Below are 27,380 nucleotides of genomic sequence, written 5' to 3'. Positions count from 1 at the left end.
GTCTTCAGTGATGAGTCCCGCTTCGGACTGAGCTCCGAGGACCAGTGAAGGCGTGCTCAGGGCGGCCCGAACACAGGTGGGATAGAGGTGTGATAGCTATACGGCCCAACAACCGTGAGCGACGGTCTGGGGAGCCATTTCAGCTACCTTTTGGTCCATAGTTTTAAAGCTGACTCGATCAGATTGCGCTCGAATTGTCAAAACCGCTTAAATTAAATACGCTACTGGCCATTAAAATTGCTACATCAAGAAGAAATGCAGATGATAAACGGGTATTCATTGGACAAATATATTATACTAGAACTGACATGTGATTACATTTTCACGCAATTTGGGTGCATAGATCCTGAGAAATCAGTACCCAGAACAACCACCTATGGCCGTAATAACGGCCTTGATACGTCTGGTCATTGAGTCAAACAGAGCTTGGATGGTGTGTACAGGTACAGCTGCCCATGCAGATGCAACACGATACCACAGTTAATCAAGAGTAGTGACTGGCATATTGCGACGAGCCAGTTGCTCGGCCACCGTTGACCAGACGTTTTCATTTGGTGAGAGATCTGGAGAATGTGCTGGCCAGGGCAGCAGTCGAACATTTTCTGTATCCATAAAGGCCTGTACAGGACCTGCAACATGCGGTCGTGCATTATCCTGCTGAAATGGAGAGTTTCGCAGGGATCGAATGAAGGGTAGAGCCACGGGTCGTAACACATCTGAAATGTAACGTCCACTGTTGAAAGTGCCTCAATGCGAACAAGAGGTGACCGAGACGTGTAACCAATGGCACCCCATATCATCACGCCGGGCGATACGCCAGTAAGGCGATGACGAATACACGCTTCCAGTGTGCATTCACCGCAATGTCGCCAAACACGGATGCGACCATCATGATGCTGTAAAAAGAACCTTGATTCATCCGAAAAAATGACGTTTTGCCATTCGAGCACCCAGGTTCGTCGTTGGGTACACCATCGAAGGCGCTCCTGTCTGTGATGCAGCGTCAAGGGTAATCGCAGCCACGGTCTCCGAGCTGATAGTCCATGCTGCTGCAAACGTTGTCGAACTGTTCGTGCAGATGGTTGTTGTCTTGCAAACGTCCCCATCTCTTGACTCAGAGATCGAGGCGTGGCTGCACGATCTATTACAGACATGCAGATAAGATGCCTGTCATATCGACTGCTAGTGATACGAGGCCGTTGGGATCCAGCACGGCGTTCCGCACTACCCTCCTGAACCCACCGATTCCATATTCTGCTAACAGTCATTGGATCTCGATCAACGCGAGCAGCAATGTCACGATACGATAAACCGCAATCGCGATAGGCTACAATCCGACCTGTATCAAAGTCGGAAACGTGATGGTACGCATTTCTCCTCCTTACACGAGGCATCACAACAACATTTCACGAGGCAACGCCGGTCAACTGCTGTTTGTGTATGAGCAATCGGTTGGAAATTTTCCTCATGTCAGCACGTTGTAGGTGTCGCCACCGGCACCAACCTTGTCTGAATGCTCTGAAAAGTTTCTTCCTGTCGGTTAAATTTCGCGTCTGTCGCATGTCATTTTCGTGGTGTAGCAATTTTAATGGCCAGTAGTGTAGTTACAAAATGAAACATCCAAAATTCCAAATGACAGCAGGGGCTGGCAGTGTGTATGGGCACTGGGAACAAGAATGGACCTAAAAGAAAGATTCTGTAAGAGCGGCATACGAACGTTTGGAGACAGTGTATCTTTAATAACCCAGCGTTAAATTATGTAAGTGAGTATTTTGATCTACCTTTCTGGTTTAATTGTCTCATTTTTATCCATTATTATACTTTCTAATTCTCCTTATATTTTTCATAGCTGGATACACCGGAGGACGCGATTAAATCATCGCGAAACCACTCGTGTATAATCCTGTATCAAAGGAACTGTTAACAGCTAATGTCGCTACTAGAAGTTTTTTTATATGATTTTGATATTTTATTTTTATTTTTTAATATTTCTATTATGTAACAGCCGAAACTCATGAATAGGTTGACGAGGATAGATGTAAATTGCCTGGCATATGTCACTTCCCCTCAGGACACGCTCTAGAAAGTGGTAGGCCGTTACACCGGAGCAGGACAGATGACGTAACCCTTAAGGATGACGATGACGATGATGGTTGACGCCGACGTTGGAGTGTTGTTCAAAAGTGGTTCAAATGGCTCTGAGAACTTTGGGACTTAACATCTGAGGTCATCAGTCCCCTAGAACTTAGAACTACATAAACCTAACTAACCTAAGGACATCACACACATCCATGCACGAGGCAGGATTCGAACCTGCGACCGTAGCAGCAGCGCGGTTCCCCACTGAAGCGCCTAGAACCGCTCTGCTACAGCGGCCGGTATGGAGTATTGTGCCTATTCTGACATGCCGTCAGACACATAGCCAGACTCCCCACAGAGAGCATTTGGCTGGACATTCATTTATCCAGACTAGGAAGGTAGGGGCGGAATTGGAACTCCGATGATTCTAAACAGAAGTTCAGTTTCCTAGCTACCTCGCCGACTCACCCTGCAGTTTTAGCTCAGCAGACGTAAGAAGGACACGCGCTTTGCCCCGTAACGTCTGATACACTCGTCCCACAAACCCGCGTTTATATTGAGCGATGTGGCGCAGGCGTCTGTCTCGACCCCAACAAAAACACGACCGCGGAACACACCAGTCTGGTGAGTCTTCCATATTAACCGTGACGACATCCTGTGTCTACACAGCCGCCATATCGCCGCCTTTGGCGCCTTATCCTTCACAGCTGCCGCTGCATCGCGCTATGATTGCAACGACCACACTGTAGGCTATTGCCCTACGAGAGCGACTGTAACCCAGAGTAGAATGGAGCGCTCCTTACCGTGATGATGTCCGCCCCGGTAGCTGAGTGGTCAGCGTGACAGACTGTCAATCCTAAGGGCCCGGGTTCGATTCCCGGCTGTAACCCAGAGTAGAATGGAGCGCTCCTTACCGTGATGATGTCCGCCCCGGTAGCTGAGTGGTCAGCGTGACAGACTGTCAATCCTAAGGGCCCGGGTTCGATTCCCGGCTGGGTCGGAGATTTTCTCCTCTCACGGACTGGGTGTTGTGTTGTCCTAATCATCATCATTTCATCCCCATCGACGCGCAGGTCGCCGAAGTGGCGTCAAATCGAAAGACCTGCACCAGGCGAACAGTCTACCCGACGGGAGGCCCTAGCCACACGACATTTCCATTTTATTACCGTGATGATGCACGTGTTTCGTATTGCAAACCTTCAAAATCGAACATAAGCGTACCAGTCATTTTGTCTGAAAATTTCCTGATTCAGTTTCATTTGAGCGTCAGAGATAGATGGGAGTTTTCCCTGAAATGTTACTTACTGCGCAGTTTGTGAAGTCATGATTGTTTACCGTTCTGGCAAAAACCATTAAAAGTGGAACATACTTTTGCATCGGCGGTGGTATCTACCGGATGGTTATAATTACTGTGCAGTTACTTAGAGATATCCACCGTGGTTTGTAATTATTGTGTGGCAGCGGAACGTCGTAGATATTCTAATACGTTGATGTGGAATCGATTTACACTGGAAAAATTAGTTCCAATTTTGACTACCAGGTGCATATCTCGCGCTGCGAATGTAAGAAAGCCGTACATAAATGTTTCCGTATGTAATGGATTTGAAAAGGAATGTGGGCAGAAAATGTCAAACAAATGAGAAAGGCATAAATTTGATTTTATTATTAACCGTCGCTTACACAGTTTGTTCAATATGAGTATCGGAGAAGTCGACGAGATGCTGTACAGCTAATATGAAAAGATTTATTCAGATTGAAAACAAGCATAATCTTTCTGTTTCACAAGACAATGTCAAAAGAGTAACACCAAGCAGCAAAGGGACTTTGTTTTGAATTTCCGCGCCAGTTGTTACAACAATACATACCGATTACTTACGTTTCTGCAGTGTTAACTTCGCGTAACTTTTATGCATTATCCAATTCTTTATATAGCATTTACTACGAGGGATCAAATATAAACGTGATTTTTGTTCCTGAACATCAACAGTTGGTAGGATTGGCCACGAGCTTCAGCTATGCTTAGGCGTGACCGTTTGAAGTGAGGAGAGCGTGCTGTTAGATATTTCCCGCCGTTTCGTCAGTAACGCTCACGATGTCTGAGCAACAGGTGCACACCTCTATTGCGCAACGCATAATTATCAAATTTCTTGCTCGTGAAGGAGTTACAGCGGCGGGAATTTGTCAAAGATTGACTGCACAGTTCGGTGATAAAACATTATCAAGGACGCATGTGTTTGCCTGGCAGAAAAAGTCCAAGGGAGGACAAGAGCATGTGGAAAATCAGCATCACAGACAAAAACATCCGTGCCGTTAAAGACATTATTGACGACGATCTACGGGCGATAGTATCATAAATTGCACAAAAAGTCGGAATCAGTTATGGGAGCTGTTAAGCAATCATCACAAACGATCTACAGTTCCGAAAAGTGTGTTCCAGATGGGTCCCTAAAGGTTTGACCGAAAATCTGTAGTTGAGACATTTGGAGGTCTGTCGGACGCTTACAGCGAGCTTTGCGGAAAAAAAGTTATGCATTTTTTAGTCGGATCGTCACCTGCGACGAAACATGGGTTCACCACTACACTCCAGAATTCAAACAAGCCAGTAAGGAGTGGTGGAGGAAAGGGGAGGCAGCACCAATGAAAGCCAAGTTTCGGCTGTCAGCTGGCAAGGTTCTTTCAACCTTTCTTTCGATCACCGAGGCATTTTGCTGATTGATTTTTTGCATGAGCGACGCACAGTCAGTGATGATTACTACTGCGAACTGTTGAACAAGGCGAGAGTTGCATATCGCCGCAAAAGACGAGACAAATCGATTTGACAGGTCATCCTCCTCCACGACAATGCGCGACCCCGTACTGCAGCTCTAGCTGTCTCCGAGCTACAGGAAAAGCACTGGACTACACTTGACCATCCTCCTTACAGCCCGGACTTATCGCCCTGCGATTTCCATTTATTCGGACCGCTTAAAGAAGCTCTAGGAGGGTGACGATTTGAAGATGGCGAGAGTGTGGAAGACTTCGTGCGCAACTGGCTGATGACACGATCCAGTTCTTTTTATGATAAGGGCATCAAAAAGCTGACCTTTCGCTGGGACAAATGCATTTTCAAAGCAGGAGACTATGTGGAAAAATAAATTGTAATTGCCTCGAGTTTTTCAATAAATGAATTTAAATAAAAAATAAAATCTCGTTTATATTTGATCCGCCCTCGTACTTGTTATTTTTTCCACATTTGATACTGTCCCCCAATAAGAACTTCTGTATATTTAGCCAGTAATAATACCGCCGTCGACGAGACGTCAAATCCTAATCCTCCTCTCTTCTTTAACTTCCTACGGAAACAAACAGTTTATACGCAACCAAACTAACTTCGCTGTGTATTGTTTCAACCTACGTCTGCTCCAGCAGATCCATTCCTAAACAAAGCTCCACTCCAAAAGAAAGCTGCCATCGAACAATAGCGGGGACTAAATCACTGTGCACACAAATTCGAAAGTCGAAATCGCAGGTATTAGCAACAGCCGCCGCTGTATCGCGAGCAGCTGCGTTAAAAAGACAACGTCTGTATATTAACACGGAACTTACGACACTCCACGTCTAGGCGCCGCTGGACCAGAGCTCTTCCTACCACGAGACTCCGCTTCCAAAGCCGGTCATACTAGCCCATGGTCATTCTCATCGGTTGTGCCCCTTCTATAGTTCGTAAGAAGCTGCCACCTAGCAGACCCACATTCGTAAAAACATTTGTTGACGATTATACATTATTCTCGGATTTTACGTGTGCACCTCCCTCTCCGGCCCCCTAAGTCAGTCGACATACGGAATATCAGCTCTGTGCAGGTCTTCCGAAACTCCTGCTGAAAGGAAGGATAATTTGGGTTTAACATTCTGTTCACAACGAGATCATCAAGAGACGGAGCACATTATCGGATTGGGGAAGAAGTCAGCGTGCCTTTCAAAGGAACCATCCCGTTACTTGCCTTCAGGGAGTCAAGGAAATCACGGAAGAGCCCAGTCAGGATGGTGAGATTGCGATTTGAACTGGTGTCCTGCCGAAACGAATACAGTGTCTTCTTATAACCGTGTTACATTTATATATATTATAAAATTGGATGCATGTATGTTCCACATCTCCTCCTAAACCACTGGACCGATTTCAGCCAAAACAGGTACCTATATCCCTTACTGTTAGACAACAATATCTGTGGGGATAAAAACCACCTCCCTGTCATTCTTCAAGAGATATGACGTCATAAACAATGAAATGCGTGAAGAACTGTTGCATCATGCATGACGTTTAGTTTTATTACTTCTGTGCTACTTGCTGTATTCGCAATAAATTTCGCAGACAGTATCCTCATATGTCGCCAGATACACCTACAAATTTATGTCACGGACCACACACATTTCAGGAGATACGACGCCATAAACACTGAGATGCGTGAAAAAGTGCGCACGACGTATGAAGTCTTAATGCCTTTACTTTTTACTACTAAGCCACTCCCACAGTCGAGACAACTTAAGCAAATCCGTGGCACATGGCAGCCCTTTTCATAGCTTTCAACTCCGAAGCACAAAAGGCTGTAGGCGAAAATTGGAGCTGTGTATAGATCTATGAGGGAGTGTTGTCATAGAAACGTTTACAAAACCGCGTTGTAGAGAGACGAAGCAGCTGCGCCCAGCGTACAGAAACTGTTTTATAATTTCAAAGATGTTTTCACGAATACATGGAAATGAAAGTTTTTCGATATTACGCTACAAACGTGTTTCATATTTTGTTTTGGTTTCTAACTGAATATTGGCAAAATGAATACCTGGCCAATGCCATGTTTGTCAGCTAGTAGCTTTCATAAAAAAGTTTGTTGCACCAAACCACAAAAATTGTCTTTATTAATATGCAGCTACTTTCAACCTTGAGGTCTTCATTCGGTATAACTTCTAAAACTTTTGCCGCGCGGGATTAGCAAAGTGGTCTCAGGCGCTGCAGTCTCGGACTGTGCGGCTGATCCCAGCAGAGGTTCGAGTCCTCCTCGGGCATGGGTGTGTGTGTTTGTCCTTAAGATAATTTAGGTTAAGTAGTGTGTAAGCTTAGGGAATGATGATCTTAGCACTTAAGTCCGATAAGATTTCACACACATTTCACATTTCTAAACATTTTCGTGTTCAAAATATCATGTCTACAAATTTCAGATGTCTGTATATACCCCTATAAATAAAGAAAAGTGTCCGTTTGTTTGTTTGTAATTCATACAAATCTACAGTTTTATCTCGATCTTCATGAAATTTTGCACACTTTACCTTCTAGACCAGAGGAAGATCACTGTCTACAGCGTAATTTTTTCCACCGTGTAAAATCTCTGGGGATTGATCGGTGAGAGGATACGGAACAAAAAAGGTCTATTGAACTTATGTCCGGAAATTTAATATTTCCATGCAAGTGACCTAATGTTGTGTCCGATTCACTTCTCTTGCTAACTCACCTTGTACACAATGGTTCCGTATTCGAATGGAGAGCTTGCCGACATGGTGTTTACTTACGGAAAGGCCAATGACAAGGGGCGGCGGGCAGCATGGTTGTATCAGGAGACATATACCAGACGACAGCAACCACAGCATTCAGTGTTTGCAATAGTGTTTCGCCATTGTCTGAGAGACGGTCGTTTCAGGAAGAAGGAAATTATGAAGGACGTACCCGGAATGCTCGGACACCATACTTGGAGGAAAATGTGATTAACACTGTGGAAGGTGATCACCTTGTCCGTACCCGGTGGTTGGCCCGCCAGTGTAGGGTAAGCCAAACGAACGTGTGGGACATTCTCCATGGCAACTGTTACTACCCTTATCACTTACAGCGTGTGCAGGGCCTACTAGCGGAGACTTTCCACGTCGGGAGAAGTTTTATCACTCTTTTCTTCACCAGGCTACCACGATTCCGGGATTTGTGTCATCGATCTACTAACTCACAGGTGAGGCCACCCATACGCGGAGTGGTATCTTCAACTTTCATAACAGTGTTCTGTGGGATAGTATGCAGAACCCCAAGGTATGGTGACAGCGAATCATCAGCATCGGTGCAGCTGGAATGTGTGAGCCGGGATAACTCGCGACCACTTCCTTCCACGTCGCCTGACAGGCTGGAAACATCGGCATTTCTTGCTGATGACTTTGCCTCCCCTGCTGGAAGAAGTGCCGTTGATGATTCGAAAGGTTATGTGGCTGCTGCATGATGGTGCTCCAGCCCACTTCGCCGTCAGCGTCCCGACGTATCTCAACCGTGTCTTCCTTGGTCGATGGATCGGACGAAGGAGTCCAGTTGGATGGCCTGCTCGTTCACCGGATGTCAGCCCATATGATTACTGGTTATAGTGCCAATTCAAAAGTATCGTGAATGCAGAGCCCATTCCAGGAGCGGAGACACTGGATCAGTTTATTCATGCTACCTGCGACACTGTTCGGATCCAGCCTGGGCGATGTGGATGTGTAAGACAGAACATGCTATGGCACCTATACGCATGCGTTGAGGCACATGGAAACCATTTTCAACACATGATGCAACTGTGGCTGCATGGTACAGCGCGCATTAGAGCGCAGTCTCTGTAACAATGTATGATTGAATAAAGGGTCTCTAGCATGAAAACCATGCATTTCCGGGCATAAGTTCATTAGAACTTTCTTGTTCCGTATCCTCTCATAGATCAATTCCTAGAGTTTGTACACTGCGGAAAAAAATTGCCCTATATGTAAGATTTCGTAATCTGACTTGAAACATATGTGTGTGTAATATATAAAGGGGAAAGGTTGTTACCAAAAGTCTCTTTACGATCACCTAATAAACTTTTGGTCCGGCGTAGGCTATATGTTCCTCATTTTTTTAATACACGCTATACGTATATGCATGTACAGGGTGTTACTAAAAGGTACGGCCAAACATTCAGGAAACATTCCTCACACACAAATAAAGAAAAGATGTTATGTGGACATGTGTCCGGAAACGCTTAATTTCCATGTTAGAGCTCATTTTAGTTTCGTCAGTATGTACTGTACTTCCTCGATTCACCGCCAGTTGGCCCAATTGAAGGAAGGTAATGTTGGCTTCGGTGCTTGTGTTGACATGCGACTCATTGCTCTACAGTACTAGCATCAAGCACATCAGTACATAGCATCAACAGGTTAGTGTTCATCACGAACGTGGTTTTGCAGTCAGTGCAATGTTTACAAATGCGGAGTTGACAGATGCCCACTTGATGTATGGATTAGCACGAGACAATAGCCGTGGCGCGGTACGTTTGTATCGAGACAGATTTCCAGAACGAAGGTGTCCCGACAGGAAGACGTTCGAAGCAATTGATCGGCGCCTTAGGGAGCACGGAACATTCCAGCCTATGACTCTCGACTGGGGAAGACCTACAGTAGAACGATGAGGACACCTGTAATGGACGAGGCAATTCTTCGTGCAGTTGACGATAACCCTAATGTCAGCGTCAGAGAAGTTGCTGCTGTACAAGGTAACGTTGACCACGTCACCATATGGAGAGTGCTACGGGAGAACCAGTTGTTTCCGTACCATGTACAGCGTGTGCAGGCACTATCAGCAGCTGATTGGCCTCCACGGTTACACTTCGGCGATTGGTTCATCCAACAATGTGTCAGTCCCCATTTCAGTGCAAATGTTCTCTTTACGGATGAGGCTTCATTCCAACGTGATCAAATAGTAAATTTTCACAATCAACATGTGTGGGCTGACGAGAATCCGCACTCAATTGTGCAATCACGTTATCAACACAGATTTTCTGTGAACGTTTGGGCAGGCATCGTTGATGATGTCTCGATTGGGCCCCATGTTCTTCCTCCTACGCTCAATGGAGCACGTTATCATGATTTCATACGGGATACACTACCTGTGCTGCTAGAACATATGCCTTTACAAGTACGACACAACATGTGGTTCATGCACGATGGAGCTCCTGCACATTTCAGTCGAAGTGTTCGTACGCTTCTCAACAACAGATTCGGTGACCGATGGATTGGCAGAGGCGGACCAATTCCATGGCCTCCTCGCTCTCCTGACCTCAACCCTCTTCACTTTCATTTATGGGGGCATTTGAAAGCTCTTGTCTACGCAACCCCGATACCAAATGTAGAGACTCTTCGTGCTCGTATTGTGGACGGCTGTGATGCAATACGCCATTCTCCAGGGCTGCATCACCGCATCAGGGATTCCATGCGACGGAGGGTGGATGCATGTATCCTCGCTAACGGAGGACATTTTGAACATTTCCTGTAACAAAGTGTTTGAAGTCACGCTGGTACGTTCTGTTGCTGTGTGTTTCCATTGCATGATTAATGTGATTTGAAGAGAAGTAATACAATGAGCTCTAACTTGGAAAGTAAGCGTTTGTGGACGCATGTCCACATAACATATTTTCTTTCTTTGTGCGTGAGGAATGTTTCCTGAAAGTTTGGCCGTACCTTTTTGTAACACCCTGTATATTCAAACATCTCGAAAAGTGCTTGTACGATTTACTTCAAACTTCTTGATCGACATGCTTCAAATTTCTACGTTCTGAAGAAATAATGAAAAACCTGAATGAAGAATTAGATGCTCAACAAACGAAATATATCGTAGTAAACGAACCGTAATTACTCCTGTCGCGAGAATTAACTACATCAGGACTACCCGTCTTGGAAATAGTACCACAAGATCGCGGGATGAGCGAAAGATCGTAATTTGGCAGAAACATTATTTCAAACTCTTATTCTGATTAGTTACCGCTTTTACACACGACATATACAGCAGAATATATTTCAGTCTATGTTTCAGAGTTATTTTTATTATTCAAATCCACTATGCCATACAAACGCTTTGGCAGGTCGTGGGTACAGTACCAAAAACAGTTGCTAGACCGCGGGCCGGTCAAAAGACCGAACAGAACCCGAGGTTTCCCGAACTGTGACGTAAACTGTTCTAACAGTTCGAGTCGCAAAAACAAACATAATGTCTGACGGGATACCGCAATCACTGGTTATACAATGATACTTATAATCCGTCCTGATTGCAAAAATGTTTATTCACATGACCGGTTTCGGTTCCTCTCGAACCGTCTTCATATCTGCAATTTCGGTTACAGGAGTAACCCGTCCACACACAGCAACCTTCACATGCTGTGTCACATGTGAATTCGAGCCGCGCTAAAACACAGCCATACTTGAAACAGCAAAAACTGAGCTGAAACAATGGATGGCGAAGTCTCCAAAAACACAATCAGATATTTGTCGCAAAATGTAACAACAGCTGGCGCAAATAATCATTTTTTGATACAGATGAAGATTTATTGATTCGTAGCATTCCGTTGACACCCAGTTATTCAAATATGCCATTCAATTTAAAGCGACTGCAGTTTACACGGGGACTGCATTCGCTACGAGTGTCAACAAGGCACTGGGCCAATCTAAACATCTCCGGCAAAGTCGGACACCGCAACTTTTAATCTACCAGGTGATCAAAAAGTCAGTATAAATTTGAAAACTGAATAAATCACGGAAAAATGTAGATAGAGAGGTACAAATTGACACACATGCTTGGAATGACATGGGGTTTTATTAGAACCAAAAAAATACAAACGTTCAAAAAATGTCCGACAGATGGCGCTTCATCTGATCAGAATAGCAATAATTAGCATAACAAAGTAAGATAAACCAACGATGATGTTCTTTACAGGAAATGCTCAATATGTCCAACATCATTCCTCAACAATAGCTGTAGTTGAGGAATAATGTTGTGAACAGCACTGTAAAGCATGTCCGGAGTTATGGTGAGGCATTGGCGTCGGATGTTGTCTTTCACCATCCCTTGAGATGTCGGTCGATCACGATACACTTGCGACTTCAGGTAACCCCAAAGCCAATAATTGCACGGACTGAGGTCTGGGGACCTGGGAGGCCAAGCAAGACGAAAGTGGCGGCTGAGCACACGATCATCACCAAACGACGCTCTTCAAAATGTTCAAATGTATGTCAAATCTTATGGTACTTAGCTGCTAAGGTCATCAGCCCCTAAGCTTACACACTACTTAACCTAAATTATCCTAAGGACAAACACACACAACCATGCCCGAGGGAGGACTCGAACCTCCGCCGGGACCAGCCACACTGTCCATGACTGCAGCGCCTTAGACCGCCAAACGACGCGCAAGAGATCTTTCACGCGCCATTTGTCGGACATTTTGTGAACTTTGTATTTTTTTTTCTAATAAAACCCCATGTCATTCCAAGCATGTGCGTCGATTTTTACCTCTCTATCTACAATCTGTATTTTGAGCAAGCAGTAAAGGAAACGAAAGAAAAATTCGGAGTAGGTATTAAAATCCATGGAGAAGAAATAAAAACTTTACGGTTCGCCGATGACATTGTAATTCTGTCAGGGACAGCAGAGGACTTGGAAGAGCAGTTGAACGGAATGGACAGTGTCTCGAAAGGAGGATGTAAGATGAACATCAACAAAAGCAAAACGAGGACAATGGAATGTAATCGAATTAAGTCGGGTGATGCTGAGGGAATTAGATTAGTAAATGAGACACTTAAAGTAGTAAAGGGGTTTTGCTATTTGGGGAGGAAAATAACTGATGATGGTCGAAGTAGAGAGGATATAAAATGTAGACTGGCAATGACAAGGAAAGCGTTTCTGAAGAAGATAAATTTGTTAACATCGAGTATAGATTTAAGTGCCAGGAAGTCATTTCTGAAAGTATCTGTATGGAGTGTAGCCATGTATGGAAGTGAAACATGGACGATAAATAGTTTAGACAAGAAGAGAATAGAAGCTTTCGAAATGTGGTGCTACAGAAGAATGCTGAAGATTAGATGGGTAGATCACATAACTAATGAGGAGGTACTGAATAGGATTGGGGAGAAGAGGAGTTTGTGGCACAACTTTACTAGAAGAAGGCATCGGTTGGTAGGACATGTTCTGAGGCATCAACGGATCACCAGTTTAATGTTGGAGGGCAGTGTGGAGGGTAAAAATCGTAGAGGGAGACCAAGAGATGAATATACTCAGCAGATTCAGCAGGATGTAGGCTGCAGTACGTACTGGGAGATGAAGAAGCTTGCACAGGATAGAGTAGCATGGAGAGCTGCATCAAACCAGTCTCAGGATTGAAGACCACAACAACAACAACGTCTACATTACTCCGTGGTTTATTAAGTTTTCAAATTTATACTGACGTTTTGATCACCCAGTATGTTTAACACGGTGAATATAAGTGGTCCTGGCGTATGGCCCTTCAACGAGTTTGGAATAGAACGGGCGCCAGCACGCAATGGACAGGAACGGAGGAGGGAATCCGGCCGTGACCAGTTCAAGAAGAACATCCCAACATTCCCTTCAGCTATGCAGAGAAACAAATCAGGACGACGGGACGGAGAACTCCGCCCCTGAAGAGTACGGGTCCAGTCTGGCATCTACTGGACCGCCTCGTCCTGCCGACACTCAGTGAGAGAGTGAGTGGAGGGGCCCCGAGGCAGCGCAGTGCATGCGCCCGCGGCGTGCTGTGGTCCCCACGCGAGCTGCTGCCTGCCCGTGGCCAGGAGAGATGGTGGGGTGCGTGCGCCGGAGGGGGGAGGATTTGGCGACGTAGGAGGGGCTGAGGACCATGTCTAGCGGCCGTCTGGCGGAGCCGCCAGTCCGCGGGTTGGTCGGCCAGGCGGCACTCGGCACTCCTGCAAGCTGTGACAGCTCCTCATCTCACCACACCTCTCACCCGCAGCCTCTGCAGACGCCAGACATGGTGAGCGACCGGCCTCGCTCTCGGGACAACCCGGCTGCAAGGCGCAGCTTGGCGGTTCGCAGCGCCTTGCAGCTGGGTGCCCGGAGCCTCATAAGCATGCTCGAACAGTCGTGGGGATGGAGAGCGTCCAAAGCTTTTAATGGCTGTAAACTAGCATGAGGTAGTACTTCTCATTTCCACATTTAAATTTACATTTGTAGTTCGAAGAGGCGCTTCAGACTGGAACCGACCGACCGCCACGGTCGCAGGTTCGAATCCTGCCTCGGGCATGGATGTGTGTGTCGTCCTTAGGTTAGTTAGGTTTAAGTAGTTCTAAGTTCAAGGGGACTGATGACCTCAGATGTTAAGTCCCATAGTGCACAGAGCCATTTGAACCATTTGTAGTTTGAAGTTCGCTGTGTATCTTGGAGGAAAAGAACCCAATAGCACGTGATGTTTGCCAGCTCGGGATAGAATTTTTTCCGTTCCCACATAATTTTAATATTATATTTAGTATGAGTGATGAGTGAGTGTGTAAGTTATTAGTATTTAATGATTCATTCAATATTTTCACAATCTTCGTCCTGAAGAAAGGAGAAAAAACTTTTTTCGTAAGAAGATTTGAAATAAAAGATGGATACATAAGAACTTTCGGACAAATCTTGAGCACATCACATAGACACTCATGGGTAAATAGTGAAAAGGTATATGAAATGGCACGATCGTGTAAAATCAGTGGATGGAACACTTAAATTCGTTAGAAGGGTTCTGGGAAAATGTAATGCATCTGTAAAGGAAACCGCGCACAAGTCACTACCGTGGCCTATTCTAGAATGCTGTCCCCGTGTTTGGAGTGTTTTTAAATATAAATGACAACAGATATCGAACAAATTTCGAGGGGCGCTGCTAGGATCGTAACAGGTTGGTGTAGCCAATACGAAACTGTAACAATAATGTTCGGGGAACTTAAATGGGATTCATCAAGTTACATTCCATTCAGAAGGCTGTCGCACTCAGCGTCTGTTATTGATTGACGTGTAAATAATAGATTTCAGCTATCAGTCGTCCTTTCTAAATTTTATTGGCAGATCTGCCAATAAAATTGAAAAAGGACGACTGATAGCTGAAATCTGTTATTTACAAGTTAAATGGGATTTTTGGAAGAAAGACGACATAGTTCTCGCCAAATTCTGTTCGCTAAATTTTGGGAACCAGCTCGGTTATAAGGACGTCTGCCTCCGTAGCTGACATGGGGAGCATACGAACTTCCCCTCATCGATCTGATTCGTGTTGACAGCGTATGTAGGGCACGACTGGGACTGCGAAATACGTGAACAGGAAGACGCAACTCTCAACCGTTTTCGAGAAAATCTTTCTATATGGTCTCTCCTAGCCAAGGAGCCCGTAGGCCAGCGTGTAGGAGTCGACTTTCACAAGCGCTAGATTTCTGGATCGAAACTTGCTTCTTTCATTCCCACGTGTTTCTAACAACATATATACATGGTACGCCAGGAGACTGCGTGATTACGAAGAACCGTTTATGGATATAAATCAAATTTTTTTCGCGATAGATAGATTGAAAAAACAATGCACATCCAAAAATTCGGCGCCCATTACACGTGTTGTTCATCGCAATAATTATTGTTTTCAATATTTTTATGATTAGCATACACATGATTTTTGCAGTGCTCCGTAGATTACACATTACACTTGTAGATTCAATAATATAAGTAAAATGACTATATTGATCTATCCGAAAGTTCTTGTGTATCTATCTTTTATTTCAAATCTTCTTACGAAAAAATATTTTTCTCCTTTCTTCACGACGAAGATTATGAAAATGATGAATGAATCATTAAATACTGATAATTTACTCATTCACTCATCACATCATAATAAATATGAAGTTAGAATTATGTGGGAACGGAAAAAATTCAATCCCCAGACCTGGCGCTTGTGAAACGGAGCCATTACACGCTCACCTACGGACTCCTTGGTTTGGAGCGGCCATACAAAGTATATGAGCACGCCTGAAATTTTCAGAGTCGACTTGCTCGAAAACGAATTAGCGTTGAGTCTTCTTGTTTAGGTATGTTGAAGTCTTAGTCGTTACGTACGCAGCCTATCAGACCGAATCAAATAGGTGTGGAGAAGTTCGCGCGGTCCCCTTATGAGAGGTCAGCCAGTCTGTCTGCCACGCGGAGGACACAGGTTCAATTCCTGGCACTTCCAGGGATTTTACCGTGGTTGGAGACTGGAACGGGATGCTTTCGACCTAATTATGCCTACTGAACAGTGCTACTCACCTGAAAGACGCCACATGGCACAAGATGATAGGGCAGTCGGTCGGCATTTCTCGGCTCTGGGCCTGATCGCAAAATTTAGTTTTTTTAGTTTTCTGTTACTAGAAGACCATCGTAAGTGTATCTTGCGTAGAGATCATGGCAACAAAATAAAAATAATTATGACGTGCAGGGAGTCATATAGACAATTTTACCATCGTTCAAAACGCAAACGGAATAGAAAAGAAAATCGATAACATTGGTATGATTTGCCCTCCGCCATGCCCTGTCCAGTGCCTCTCGAAGTACATACGCAGATGTAGGTCAATGTATAAGTAGATTTAAGCAACGGAATGACAATTTCACTGAGTAGCGGAGGGTATTTTTCTTAAAAAATTCCCTGGAAGATTAGTACCCTGTTGCGGACGAACTTAACGTTTCATGGACAATGTTCTTTCCATCTGCGCTTAGTTGTACGACCATTGACCACAGAAAGCAATGTTATGGGTTTGAGTCCCGGTCGGGAACAATTTTTTAATCTGTCTGGGGATTTCTAGAGTTGAACCGTAAGTTGGACAGTGAGGCGTGATTGGGTAGCTAATCTGGTGCGCGCAGCTCCTACGAAAGCGTTTGGATTCGGCCCCGAGTTCGTTACACAGATTTAATGTCATGAAGACTGAAAAAACCCTTTCGGACCTATAGTGTACCCAGTAAGTTACCTTACAGAGGGGTAAATATAGAACCGCCACTATTTTCCCCCTTTGCCACCCCATTCGCAGATATTACGCGGGGAGAGCAATAGCCGACATTCTTCCATATACGCTCGAAAAGTTTCTAATCGTCCTGCAGAGCGTATTATGCGAGGCGCATGTGGTATGAGATGCTTAGGCAGGTACGCGACCACACGGGGGAGTTGTTGACACGCAGAGCGCGATTCATTATCCTGTTACACTGCACGGTGACTCATTCAAACACACGAAAGGAATTTCGGGAGTGCCTCAGGGAAAAGCGAGAAGATCACAACAGTTGACGCAGTATGCTAATGGCGCATTGGAAAGTATTATTAGCAGTTGCACACTTTTGCAGCTGGCGCTGTTGTACAAATAGACGTCAAACACCAAACATTGTAGTAATACTTGTTCAGGAGAGTGTCCCAGCCTTACTTCGTGATGTAGCTCAGAGTAAATTATTGCTTTTGACTAAACCTAAAAGCGTTGATTCCGTCCACCGTTCAATAAATCACTCGCAAAACGAGGAAGAAGGGAGGCTACATTTAATGAGTGCTGGAGCATTTGGAGCAGGCAAGCGAATGATATTGGCCTGTTTTAAGGAATTTGCTTCAATTGATGCAGGTATGCCTCGAGTACCGAAATCAATATGGCAGAGCAGATGTTTGAACTCAGTTACACTAGGATACTAATCTTATGTCTTATCGCCTGCGGCACTACGCTCTGTAAATCTTTGGGAGAACTTTTTTATCCGAACTGGCTGGGACCGTCGATCTCCTGTACAAATGCAAATCTGCATGATCTTGAAATCCAGAAACAAATTAAATGATATGTCTTAAATACCACATACGTTATTTTTATTTTCAAATAAAGACAAAAATTACACATTTTTTCATAAAAATGTAGACTAGACATTAAAAAAAGCAGTGAGTATTATATATATTAATCAGAAAGTTTCTTTTGAGTTAGATTCATGTGCAATTAGGCAGCTATTTCACAAGCAATAGAGAGTACTTCGGCCGTAGTCTTCCCGCTTGGCATTCCAAATTAGGGATTTTCTCTGCCTCGTGATGACTGGGTGTTCTGTGATGTCCTTAGGTTAGTTAGGTTTAAGTAGTTCTAAGTTCTAGGGGACTGATGACCATAGATGTTAAGTCCCATAGTGCTCAGAGCCATTTGAACCATTCCAAACTAACCAGCTGCATTGTTACCTTTTTATTTGTCATAACCTCTTCAGACTGAGCGCCAATTTCGTCAACTAATCCATCATCACTACTATCATTGTCTACTGTCGAACGAACGGCAATAATTTCGTCATCAGAAATCATACCGTGCCAATGTCATTATCATTTTGCAGCCAGTCATTTATAAAACCTATGCATGGACTTCCTGAAATCTTAGCAGTGCTTCAACGCCAAATTGAGTAGCAAAATATTTCAACAATTCTCTTTTATCCATGGTATGCAGTACATCTAACTTTTGGTCAATGGAAACTACCACCTTCACCTTTTCTGGTGTCATTTTACACCTGTAATAAACTGTACAATCCAGTGTCAACTTGTTAACTGACACCTTACTAGACTCTGTGTATGCCAGTTAGTTGGATTTAAATTTAACGATTTTCTCAGTAGTTTCTTGATTCTATTATCCTCTGAGTACCAACAATTGTACCGTCACTGTACTAAAATACAAAAAAAGATGCGCATGAACCAGATAGGACCGGATAAACGAGGTTCCATTACACTAATTCCTCAAGACTCACATGCAGACAACGCAAATGATAGACTTGCTCATTTACCATAAACCAGGGATAGTCCGTATTCCTCCCCAGATACTTCTTACAAAATTTTGAACAGCATGTAGATGTTCAAGTTTGCAGGACTCGTAATGTTGGACTGAGAGCAGCAAGCATTTATTAAGAAAGGTAGAGAAAATGGTCACAGGCTTACTTGGTGGGAGGATTTATGTTTCGCTATAAAACTTTGAAATAGCAAATCTGATGAAAAACATACAGTGTTTCATAACGACTTCCAAGGAAGGGTGTTCAGACTTGTCTACAACTAGTCTTCAGCTAGCTAAATGTCCCTTTTATGTAGATTATGTAGCAAAAATTTATAAAAAAAGATAGGTCACGCAGTGACGCACAAGCAATTCCCAAATTTTCGTCCTTGCATTAAAGAAATCCCCCCCCATGAACCATGGACCTTGCCGTTGGTGGGGAGGCTTGCGTGCCTCAGCGATACAGATAGCCTTACCGTAGGTGCAACCACAACAGAGGGGTATCTGTTGAGAGGTCAGACAAACGTGTGGTTCCTGAAGAGGGGCAGCAGCCTTTTCAGTAGTTGCAAGGGCAACAGTCTGGATGATTGACTGATCTGGCCTTGTAACAATAACCAAAACGGCCTTGCTGTGCTGGTACTGCGAACGGCTGAAAGCAAGGGGAAACTACAGCCGTAATTTTTCCCGAGGGCATGCAGCTTTACTGTATGATCAAATGATGATGGCGTCCTCTTGGGTAAAATATTCCGGAGGTAAAATAGTCCCCCATTCGGATCTCCGGGCGGGGACTACTCAAGAGGACGTCGTTATCAGGAAAAAGAAAACTGGCGTTCTACGGATCGGAGCGTGGAATGTCAGATCCCTTAATCGGGCAGGTAGGTTAGAAAATTTAAAAAGGCAAATGGATAGGTTAAAGTTAGATATAGTGGGAATTAGTGAAGTTCGGTGGCAGGAGGAACAAGACTTCTGGTCAGGTGACTACAGGGTTATAAACACAAAATCAAATAGGGGTAAAGCAGGAGTAGGTTTAATAATGAATAGGAAAATAGGAATGCGGGTAAGCTACTACAAACAGCATAGTGAACGCATTATTGTGGCCAAGATAGACACGAAGCCCACACCTACTACAGTAGTACAAGTTTATATGCCAACTAGCTCTGCAGATGACGAAGAAATTGAAGAAATGTATGATGAAATAAAATAAATTATTCAGATAGTGAAGGGAGACGAAAATTTAACAGTCATGGGTGACTGGAATTCGAGTGTAGGAAAAGGGAGAGAAGGAAACGCAGTAGGTGAATACGGATTGGGGCTAAGAAATGAAAGAGGAAGCCGCCTGGTAGAATTTTGCACAGAGCACAACATAATCATAGCTAACACTTGGTTTAAGAATCATGAAAGAAGGTTGCACACATGGAAGAACCCTGGAGATACTAAAAGGTATCAGATAGATTATATAATGGTAAGACAGAGATTTAGGAACCAGGTTTTAAATTGTAAGACATTTCCAGGGGCAGATGTGGACTCTGACCACAATCTATTGATTATGACCTGTAGATTAAAACTGAAGAAACTGCAAAAAGGTGGGAATTTAAGGAGATGGGACCTGAATAAACTGAAAGAACCAGAGGTTGTACAGAGTTTCATGGAGAGCATAAGGGAACAATTGACAGGAATGGGGGAAAGAAATACAGTAGAAGAAGAATGGGTAGCTTTGAGGGATGAAGTAGTGAAGGCAGCAGAGGGTCAAGTAGGTAAAAAGACGAGGGCTAGTAGAAATCCTTGGGTAACAGAAGAAATATTGAATTTAATTGATGAAAGGAGAAAATATAAAAATGCAGTAAATGAAGCAGGCAAAAAGGAATACAAACGTCTCAAAAATGAGATCGACAGGAAGTGCAAAATGGCTAAGCAGGGATGGCTAGAGGACAAATGTAAGGATGTAGAGGCTTATCTCACTAGGGGTAAGATAGATACTGCCTACAGGAAAATTAAAGAGATCTTTGGAGGTAAGAGAACGACTTTTATGAATATTAAGAGCTCAGATGTAAACCCAAATGGTTCAAATGGCTCTGAGCACTATGGGACTCAACTGCTGTGGTCATCAGTCCCCTAGAACTTAGAACTACTTAAACCTAACTAACCTAAGGACATCACAAACACCCATGCCCGAGGCAGGATTCGAACCTGCGACCGTAGCAGCAGCGAGGCTCCGGATTGGAGCGCCTAGAACCGCACGGCCACCGCGGCCGGCGATGGAAACCCAGTTCTAAGCAAAGAAGGGAAAGCAGAAAGGTGGAAGGAGTATATAGAGGGTCTATACAATGGCGATGTACTTGAGGACAATATTATGGAAATGGAAGAGGATGTAGATGAAGATGAAATGGTAGATACGATACTGCGTGAAGAGTTTGACAGAGCACTGAAAGACCTGAATCGAAACAAGGCCCCGGGAGTAGACAACATTCCATTGGAACTACTGACGGCCCTGGGAGAGCCAGTCCTGACAAAAGTCTACCATTTGGTGAGCAAGATGTATGAAACAGGCGACATACCCTCAGACTTCAAGAAGAATTTAATAATTCCAATCTCAAAGAAAGCAGGTGTTGACATATGTGAAAATTACCGAACTATCAGTTTAATAAGTCACAGCTGCAAAATACTAACACGAATTCTTTACAGACGAATGGAAAAACTAGTAGAAGCCAACCTCGGGGAAGATCAGTTTGGATTCCGTAGAAATGTTGGAAAACGTGAGGCAATACTGACCTTACGATTAAGGAACGACAAACCTACGGTGCTAGCATTTGTAGACTTAGAGAAAGCTTTTGACAATGTTGACAGGAATACTCTCTTTCAAATTCTGAAGGTGGCAGGGGTAAAATACAGGGAGCGAAAGGCTATTTACAATTTGTACAGAAACCAGATGGCAGTTATAAGAGTCGAGGGACCTGAAAGGGAAGTAGTGGTTGGGAAGGGAGTAAGACAGGGTTGTAGCCTCTCCCCGATGTTGTTCAATCTGTATATTGAGCAAGCAGTAAAGGAAACAAAAGAAAAATTCGGAGTAGGTATTAAAATCCATGGAGAAGAAATAAAAACTTTGAGGTTCGCCGATGACATTGTAATTCTGTCAGAGACAGCAAAGGACTTGGAAGAGCAGTTGAATGGAATGGACAGTGTCTTGAAAGGAGGATCGGTTGGTAGGACATGTTCTGAGGCATCAAGGGGTCACCAATTTAGTATTGGAGGGCAGCGTGGAGGGTAAAAATCGTAGAGGGAGACCAAGAGATGAATACAAACAAAAAATCTAAGCAGATTCAGAAGGATGTAGGTTGCAGTAGGTACTGGGAGATGAAGAAGCTTGCACAGGATAGAGTAGCATGGAGAGCTGCATCAAACCAGTCTCAGGACTGAAGACCAGAACAACAACAACATTAAAGAAATCTTAAGTATCCTCTTCCGTGGAGATTACAGTGCTCTGTACAGATATACAGGAAGTAATACGCTTCTGTACTCGAATTTTCTTCGGGATATTAAGAGAAGTCCATCCCGTGATGTTTAGTGTGCTTGTCGCAACTTTTTACACTGGTGGCTTTTCAGCATTTGCGTGACGCTGATTAAAAAATCGTGTGAGGTATCGAGCAGCTACTCTTTGGACCTTGTCCTGATAAGTCAAGTTTGTTTTGGCTTTTACGCGGAAGAAAAGTTTTCAAGCATTGGTCTGAGTGATGATTTTGTGAGCGACAGCCTTCGTCGGTTAGTTCCTATTTCTTTACGGCATAGATGGCTTTCTTGGAAGCCTCTTTGTGTTTCACTCCCGTAGCAGATCCCTGTGGTTGATCAGCAATGAAAGGCACCAGCAGTTTCAGATCTTTTCTTTTATTTTCATGCTTTACGTTAAATTTACTTACGCTGAAACTGCAGATAATAGATCGCCTGGACATCGTCTCGTTTTTGTAGCCCTGTGACCACTCTACATACATTCGCGTCCTTAGCGAATAGCACCAAAGACTCTCCAAAGCCATATTATAAATCATTAATTTGTCTTGTATTAAACATTGTCCGTTCTATCAACGGAAGGAACGCCGGTGGTCTAACTGTGAGTTTGTGCGTGATGCCATTAGTAACCATCATGTAAGTGGCATCTGCGTGTCTGCAGGGATTCCCGATATTCACGACAAACAGATTTTTAGTACTGTGTCCATCCTCAGTAAATGTAAGAGTATTTATTGGAAAAGTTATCGAGCGTCAAAAATAAACAAGAGTATGCAGCGTACTATTGGACAAATATGGTATTTGTACATGCACTTTTATCCGCATGGTTAGAGCATTGTGCTGCATACACTTGTTTGTTTTTGACGCTCACTAATAATACGACAATGCTAATCTTCTGAAGAAGGGCACTAGGTGCCTGAAACAGGTCGAGAAATAATATGTCTTTTATGCAACTGGTTGCTGATTTATTCAACAAAAATAGGTTATTGTTTATGTCCTTAACACATTCACTATTTCTGCTGAGTTTCTTCTGGTGCCAAAGCAACTGAGATTGGCGAACATTTTTGTCGCAAATCACGTACGTCGCGTAGATCTGTGAATAATTTGTACTCTCCTTTCTTTGTAAAATTTCGATATCTCATGTTAATCCTGTTGGTAGTGTCACACATTCGTGGAGGATTCTAGCGAACATTGTATCGCAAATATTTTTAGGTAGCAGTGGCCTATAAAAATTTTTATAACGTATTTAATAATTACTGTTAGTGTATATACAGTATGTAGTGTCCATTTGCAGTATTTTTCGAGATAAACATACTATTTCTTTGTGGTAATTACAGTAAATTCACTTCTGACTTACGTTTCATACATGTGTCAAATACTTCTAACAATAGACCGAGCGAGGTGGCCCAGTGGTTAGACACTGGACTCGCATTCGGGAGGACGACGGTTCAATCCCGCGTCCGGCCATCCTGATTTAGGTTTTCCGTGATTTCCCTAAATCGCTCCAGGCAAATGGCGGGATGGTTCCTTTCAAAGGGCACGGCCGACTTCCTTCCCCGTCCTTCCCTAATCCGATGAGACCGATGACCTCGCTGTCTGGTCTCCTTCCCCAAACAACCAACCAGCCAACCAACTTCTAACAATAGACTTCGTGCGCTACATAAGATTCCTAAAAGCAAGTCTTACACCAAAAGACTTCACCGACAAAAAAAAGAGTGCATTACATGATGTCTCCTACGTACAGTAAAACGAAACTGATTATTAGTTTCCAGAATGTGATTTTCACTCTGCAGCGGAGTGTGCGCTGATATGAAACTTTCTGGCAGATTAAATCTGTGTGCCCAACCGAGACTCGAACTCGGGACCTTTGCCTTTCGCGGGCAAGTGCTCTATCTCTCTCTCTCTCTCTCTCTTTTTTTTTTTTTTTTTTTTTTTTTTTTTTTTTTTTTTTTTTTTTTACCAACTGAGCTACCGAAGCACGACTCACGCCCGGTCCTCACAACTTTACTTCTGCCAGTATTCGTCTCCTACCTTCCAAACTTTACAGAAGCTCTCCTGCGAGCACTTGCCCGCGAAAGGCAAAGGCCCCGAGTTCGAGTCTCGGTCGCGCACACAGTTTTAATCTGCCAGGAAGTTTGATTATTAGTTGTAAAATTCACTTTAACTGTAACATTTCTGCAATCTTACAGTTAATTCATTGTTTCGTGTCTTACGAATTTTCCAGCGACTTCTGAATTTATTATTTTTCAGAGTGCTATTCCTGCATATTGCCGTCCTTAACGATGATGGCATGTTGACTGATGATGGCCTTGTGAGCCGTAAAACGCTTAACAAGATAAATAAATTCAGTTAAAAATCCTCACTTTGTTTTGTACTTAAATATGAATTTGATCTTACTAAGCCGCGCGGGGTAGCCGAGCGGTTGGGTGCCTTGTCACGGTTCGCGCGGCTCCCTCCCTCGGAGGTTCGGGTCCTCCCTCGGGCATGGGTGTGTGTGTTGTCCTTAGCGTAAGCTATTTTATGTTAGATTAAGTAGTGTGTAAGCTTAGGGACCGATGACCTCGGCAGTTTGGTCCCACAAGACCTTACCATAAATCTCCAAATTTTGATCTTACTAACAACAGAAGGCTTCATTAATGCATTAATTTCGTTTGTGGAACACTAACTATACTTGAAAAAATTACGACGAATCATGTTAGGCTCACAGTGTAATGAAACAGTGTAATACCATATTTTTAATATGCAGTAGTCCAGTCATATTTCTTCTTTCTTCGTTTCGACCAACTAGGGGCCACGTCATTTCGAATGTGTCTTTTTCTGAGCTTTGACTACTGCCCGTTGATCCAGCATTCGTTCCGGCGTTGTTCTTTTTCCTCTCCGGCCCACGCCTTTCCTGTCTTCAACTTCAACTTTTTCTGGAAGCCTGAATATATTTGGAAGAAATTTCCAATTCTCGCAGATCTTTTTCAACTTCTGTCAACCATGTCTATTTGGTTTTCTTATTTTCGAAGTAGGTTAAGGGTCTTATAGATATCCTTCCTGGACACATTCGTGTCACATAGCCAAGAAAGGCAGTCCTTTTCGGAATTGGGTCACTCATCTTCTCCACGTGCTTGGCAGGGTGTATGTTAATAAAACCGACAAATTGCAGGGACGGGTTCCTGACCGGAAATGGAGTAAACAAGGTCATACGAACATGTGTCCGGAAATGCATCGTTGTCACGGTAGATGGCGCTGACCAATGAGTCTCTCTGACCACGTGCCGCGTGTTCCTTTTGTTCTGCAGGCCGTGTGACTGACGCATCGTACTGGAAGCCGCAGAATGGTCCAGTATTCATGTCGGGAACAAGCCGAGATGGTGTATGTGTACGGCCAGTAGACGGAAACGATCGAGATGCAGCACTGCTATACCAAAACAAGTACCCTCACCGACACCAACCACATCACAATATTTCAAGACCTTTTTGGGCGTTTTCGTGAGCGTGGGTCCTTCCAGACAGACGAATATGCAGGGAGGTGGAGGACTGTTCGTACACCACAGTTGGAGGGCCGGGTTCTACAGGATGTTGAGACGAACCCTAGTAGAAGTTCCAGGCAAGTGGCCCACCAAATGGCGTAAGCGAAAGTACGGTTATGTGTATCCTGAATGACAGCCGCTACTATCTCTGTCACCTACAATCCCATGAAGGCCACTTTGATCAGATGGTCTGTTGGAAAGTGGATGCGATGCATTTCTGTACTGTGTTCCGGGACAATCTGATGTCGTTGCACGCACACCGTCCATTTCCGAACACGTATTCATAGAGCCTTTTTTCGTCCGTTTCTAGTCAGGAATCTGGCCCTGCAGTTTGTTTGTTTTATCATTGTTCACCCTGTATAATTCGTGGATATACGAGATATTTTCTTTGATGGGAACCAATATCATGCTCGCGGTGACTTTAGTACAATTATCGGCACTGAATAAAAGTGAAATTTTTGTTCTCTCGTCGTATATTTCTTTCAATTAAATTCTGTTCTATACTTTGGCAGTTCTTTCTACGTATGATGCAAGTTTCATCGGTGTATGTTACTTGTCAGTGACCTATCACACGGAAGTTACCTCTGTCATTAAGTGCCCGCATCTCCTGGTTGTGCGGTAGCGTTCTCGCTTCCCACGCCCGGGTTCCCGGGTTCGATTCCCGGCGGGGTCAGGGATTTTCTCTGCCTCGTGATGGCTGGGTGTTGTGTGCTGTCCTTAGGATAGTTAAGTTTAAGTAGTTCTAAGTTCTAAGGGACTTATGACCACAGCAGTTGAGTCCCATAGCGCTCAGAGCCATTTGAACTATTTTTTTGGCATTAAGTTTTGCTTGCTAGTGTAGCTGGAAGCACTTTGTGTATCAAAAGTAAAAATTATAAAAGGCGACCAAAGTTAGACTACCAAATCAGTCTACATTAAGTCGTATCAATAATGTGGCAATACATATGTTAAATAAATAAACAATTTGGATGATGAGCAACCCACAATTTTGTTTCTTTTTAGTATCAAATTTCTAGCGTGGAAAGAGCCGAGCGACAGCAAATTAAAATATATATCTCCCTGGTATAAGCACAGTTCTGGAATTTTGTAAGTGTGTAACGATCTAGCATTGTTCCGCATCAGTCCGGAACCACGTGGCTGCTACGGTCGCAGGTTCAAATCCTGCCTCAGGCTTAAATGTGTGTGATGTCCTTAGGTTAGTTAGGCTTAAGTCTAGGGGACCGTTGACCTCAGATATTAAGTCCCATATTGCTTAGTGCCATTTGAAACATTTGAACCACTGCTTCCGTGGGAGACATACACGTACATAAATCCCACGATGGAAGAAAATGTAGGAAAACATCGCAAAACACGAAATATATGTGTCCACTGCAGAGTAAGCAAAGTCTGCCGTGAGCACAGACAAGGACCCACGCAGGAGCTGCTTGTAGATGAACATATTATGTAAATTGAAGGTGTGGGGGAGGGACGGAGGGAGGAAGAAAAGGAAAGAAACTGTTGATGTCAACTATTGTGTTGGCAGAAGAGCCAACACCGAGTTACTAGTGGAGGCCGAAATGCACGCGTTTTAGCTCACGAGGGCTGGCGTGAGGAGGGAAGGACTATACTGACGTGAGGTCTGGAACATGACAAGGAATTAGAATTCAAAACCGGACGTAATTAGTTTGATACTTAACTTTAGTCCATTAATGATGAACGTCGCTCTTGACGGTACATGATTCACAATATTATCTGT

General features: G+C 43.9%; 1 protein-coding gene across 2 annotated transcripts in view; it reads left to right on the top strand.

The window, feature by feature from the left end:
• LOC124621842 (LIRP) overlaps positions 1 to 27,380 on the top strand; it is a 253,643-nt gene that overhangs the window by 180,767 nt on the left and 45,496 nt on the right. The window contains exon 1 of one of the 2 annotated variants that reach the window (XM_047147286.1): positions 13,703 to 13,865. The exons of the other annotated variant lie outside the window; for it this stretch is intronic. Within the exon in view, the coding sequence (XP_047003242.1) occupies positions 13,731 to 13,865 (135 nt within the window). The 5' untranslated portion in view covers positions 13,703 to 13,730. Of the gene's footprint in view, positions 1 to 13,702; positions 13,866 to 27,380 lie in introns of those variants that run through there. 2 annotated transcript variants of the gene reach the window in all.

Source organism: Schistocerca americana, chromosome 7, assembly GCF_021461395.2.
Source record: "Schistocerca americana isolate TAMUIC-IGC-003095 chromosome 7, iqSchAmer2.1, whole genome shotgun sequence".
Lineage (NCBI taxonomy): Eukaryota > Metazoa > Arthropoda > Insecta > Orthoptera > Acrididae > Schistocerca > Schistocerca americana.
The sequence above is the reverse complement of the archived record's forward strand: the minus strand, read 5'-3'. Positions and strand labels throughout refer to the sequence as shown.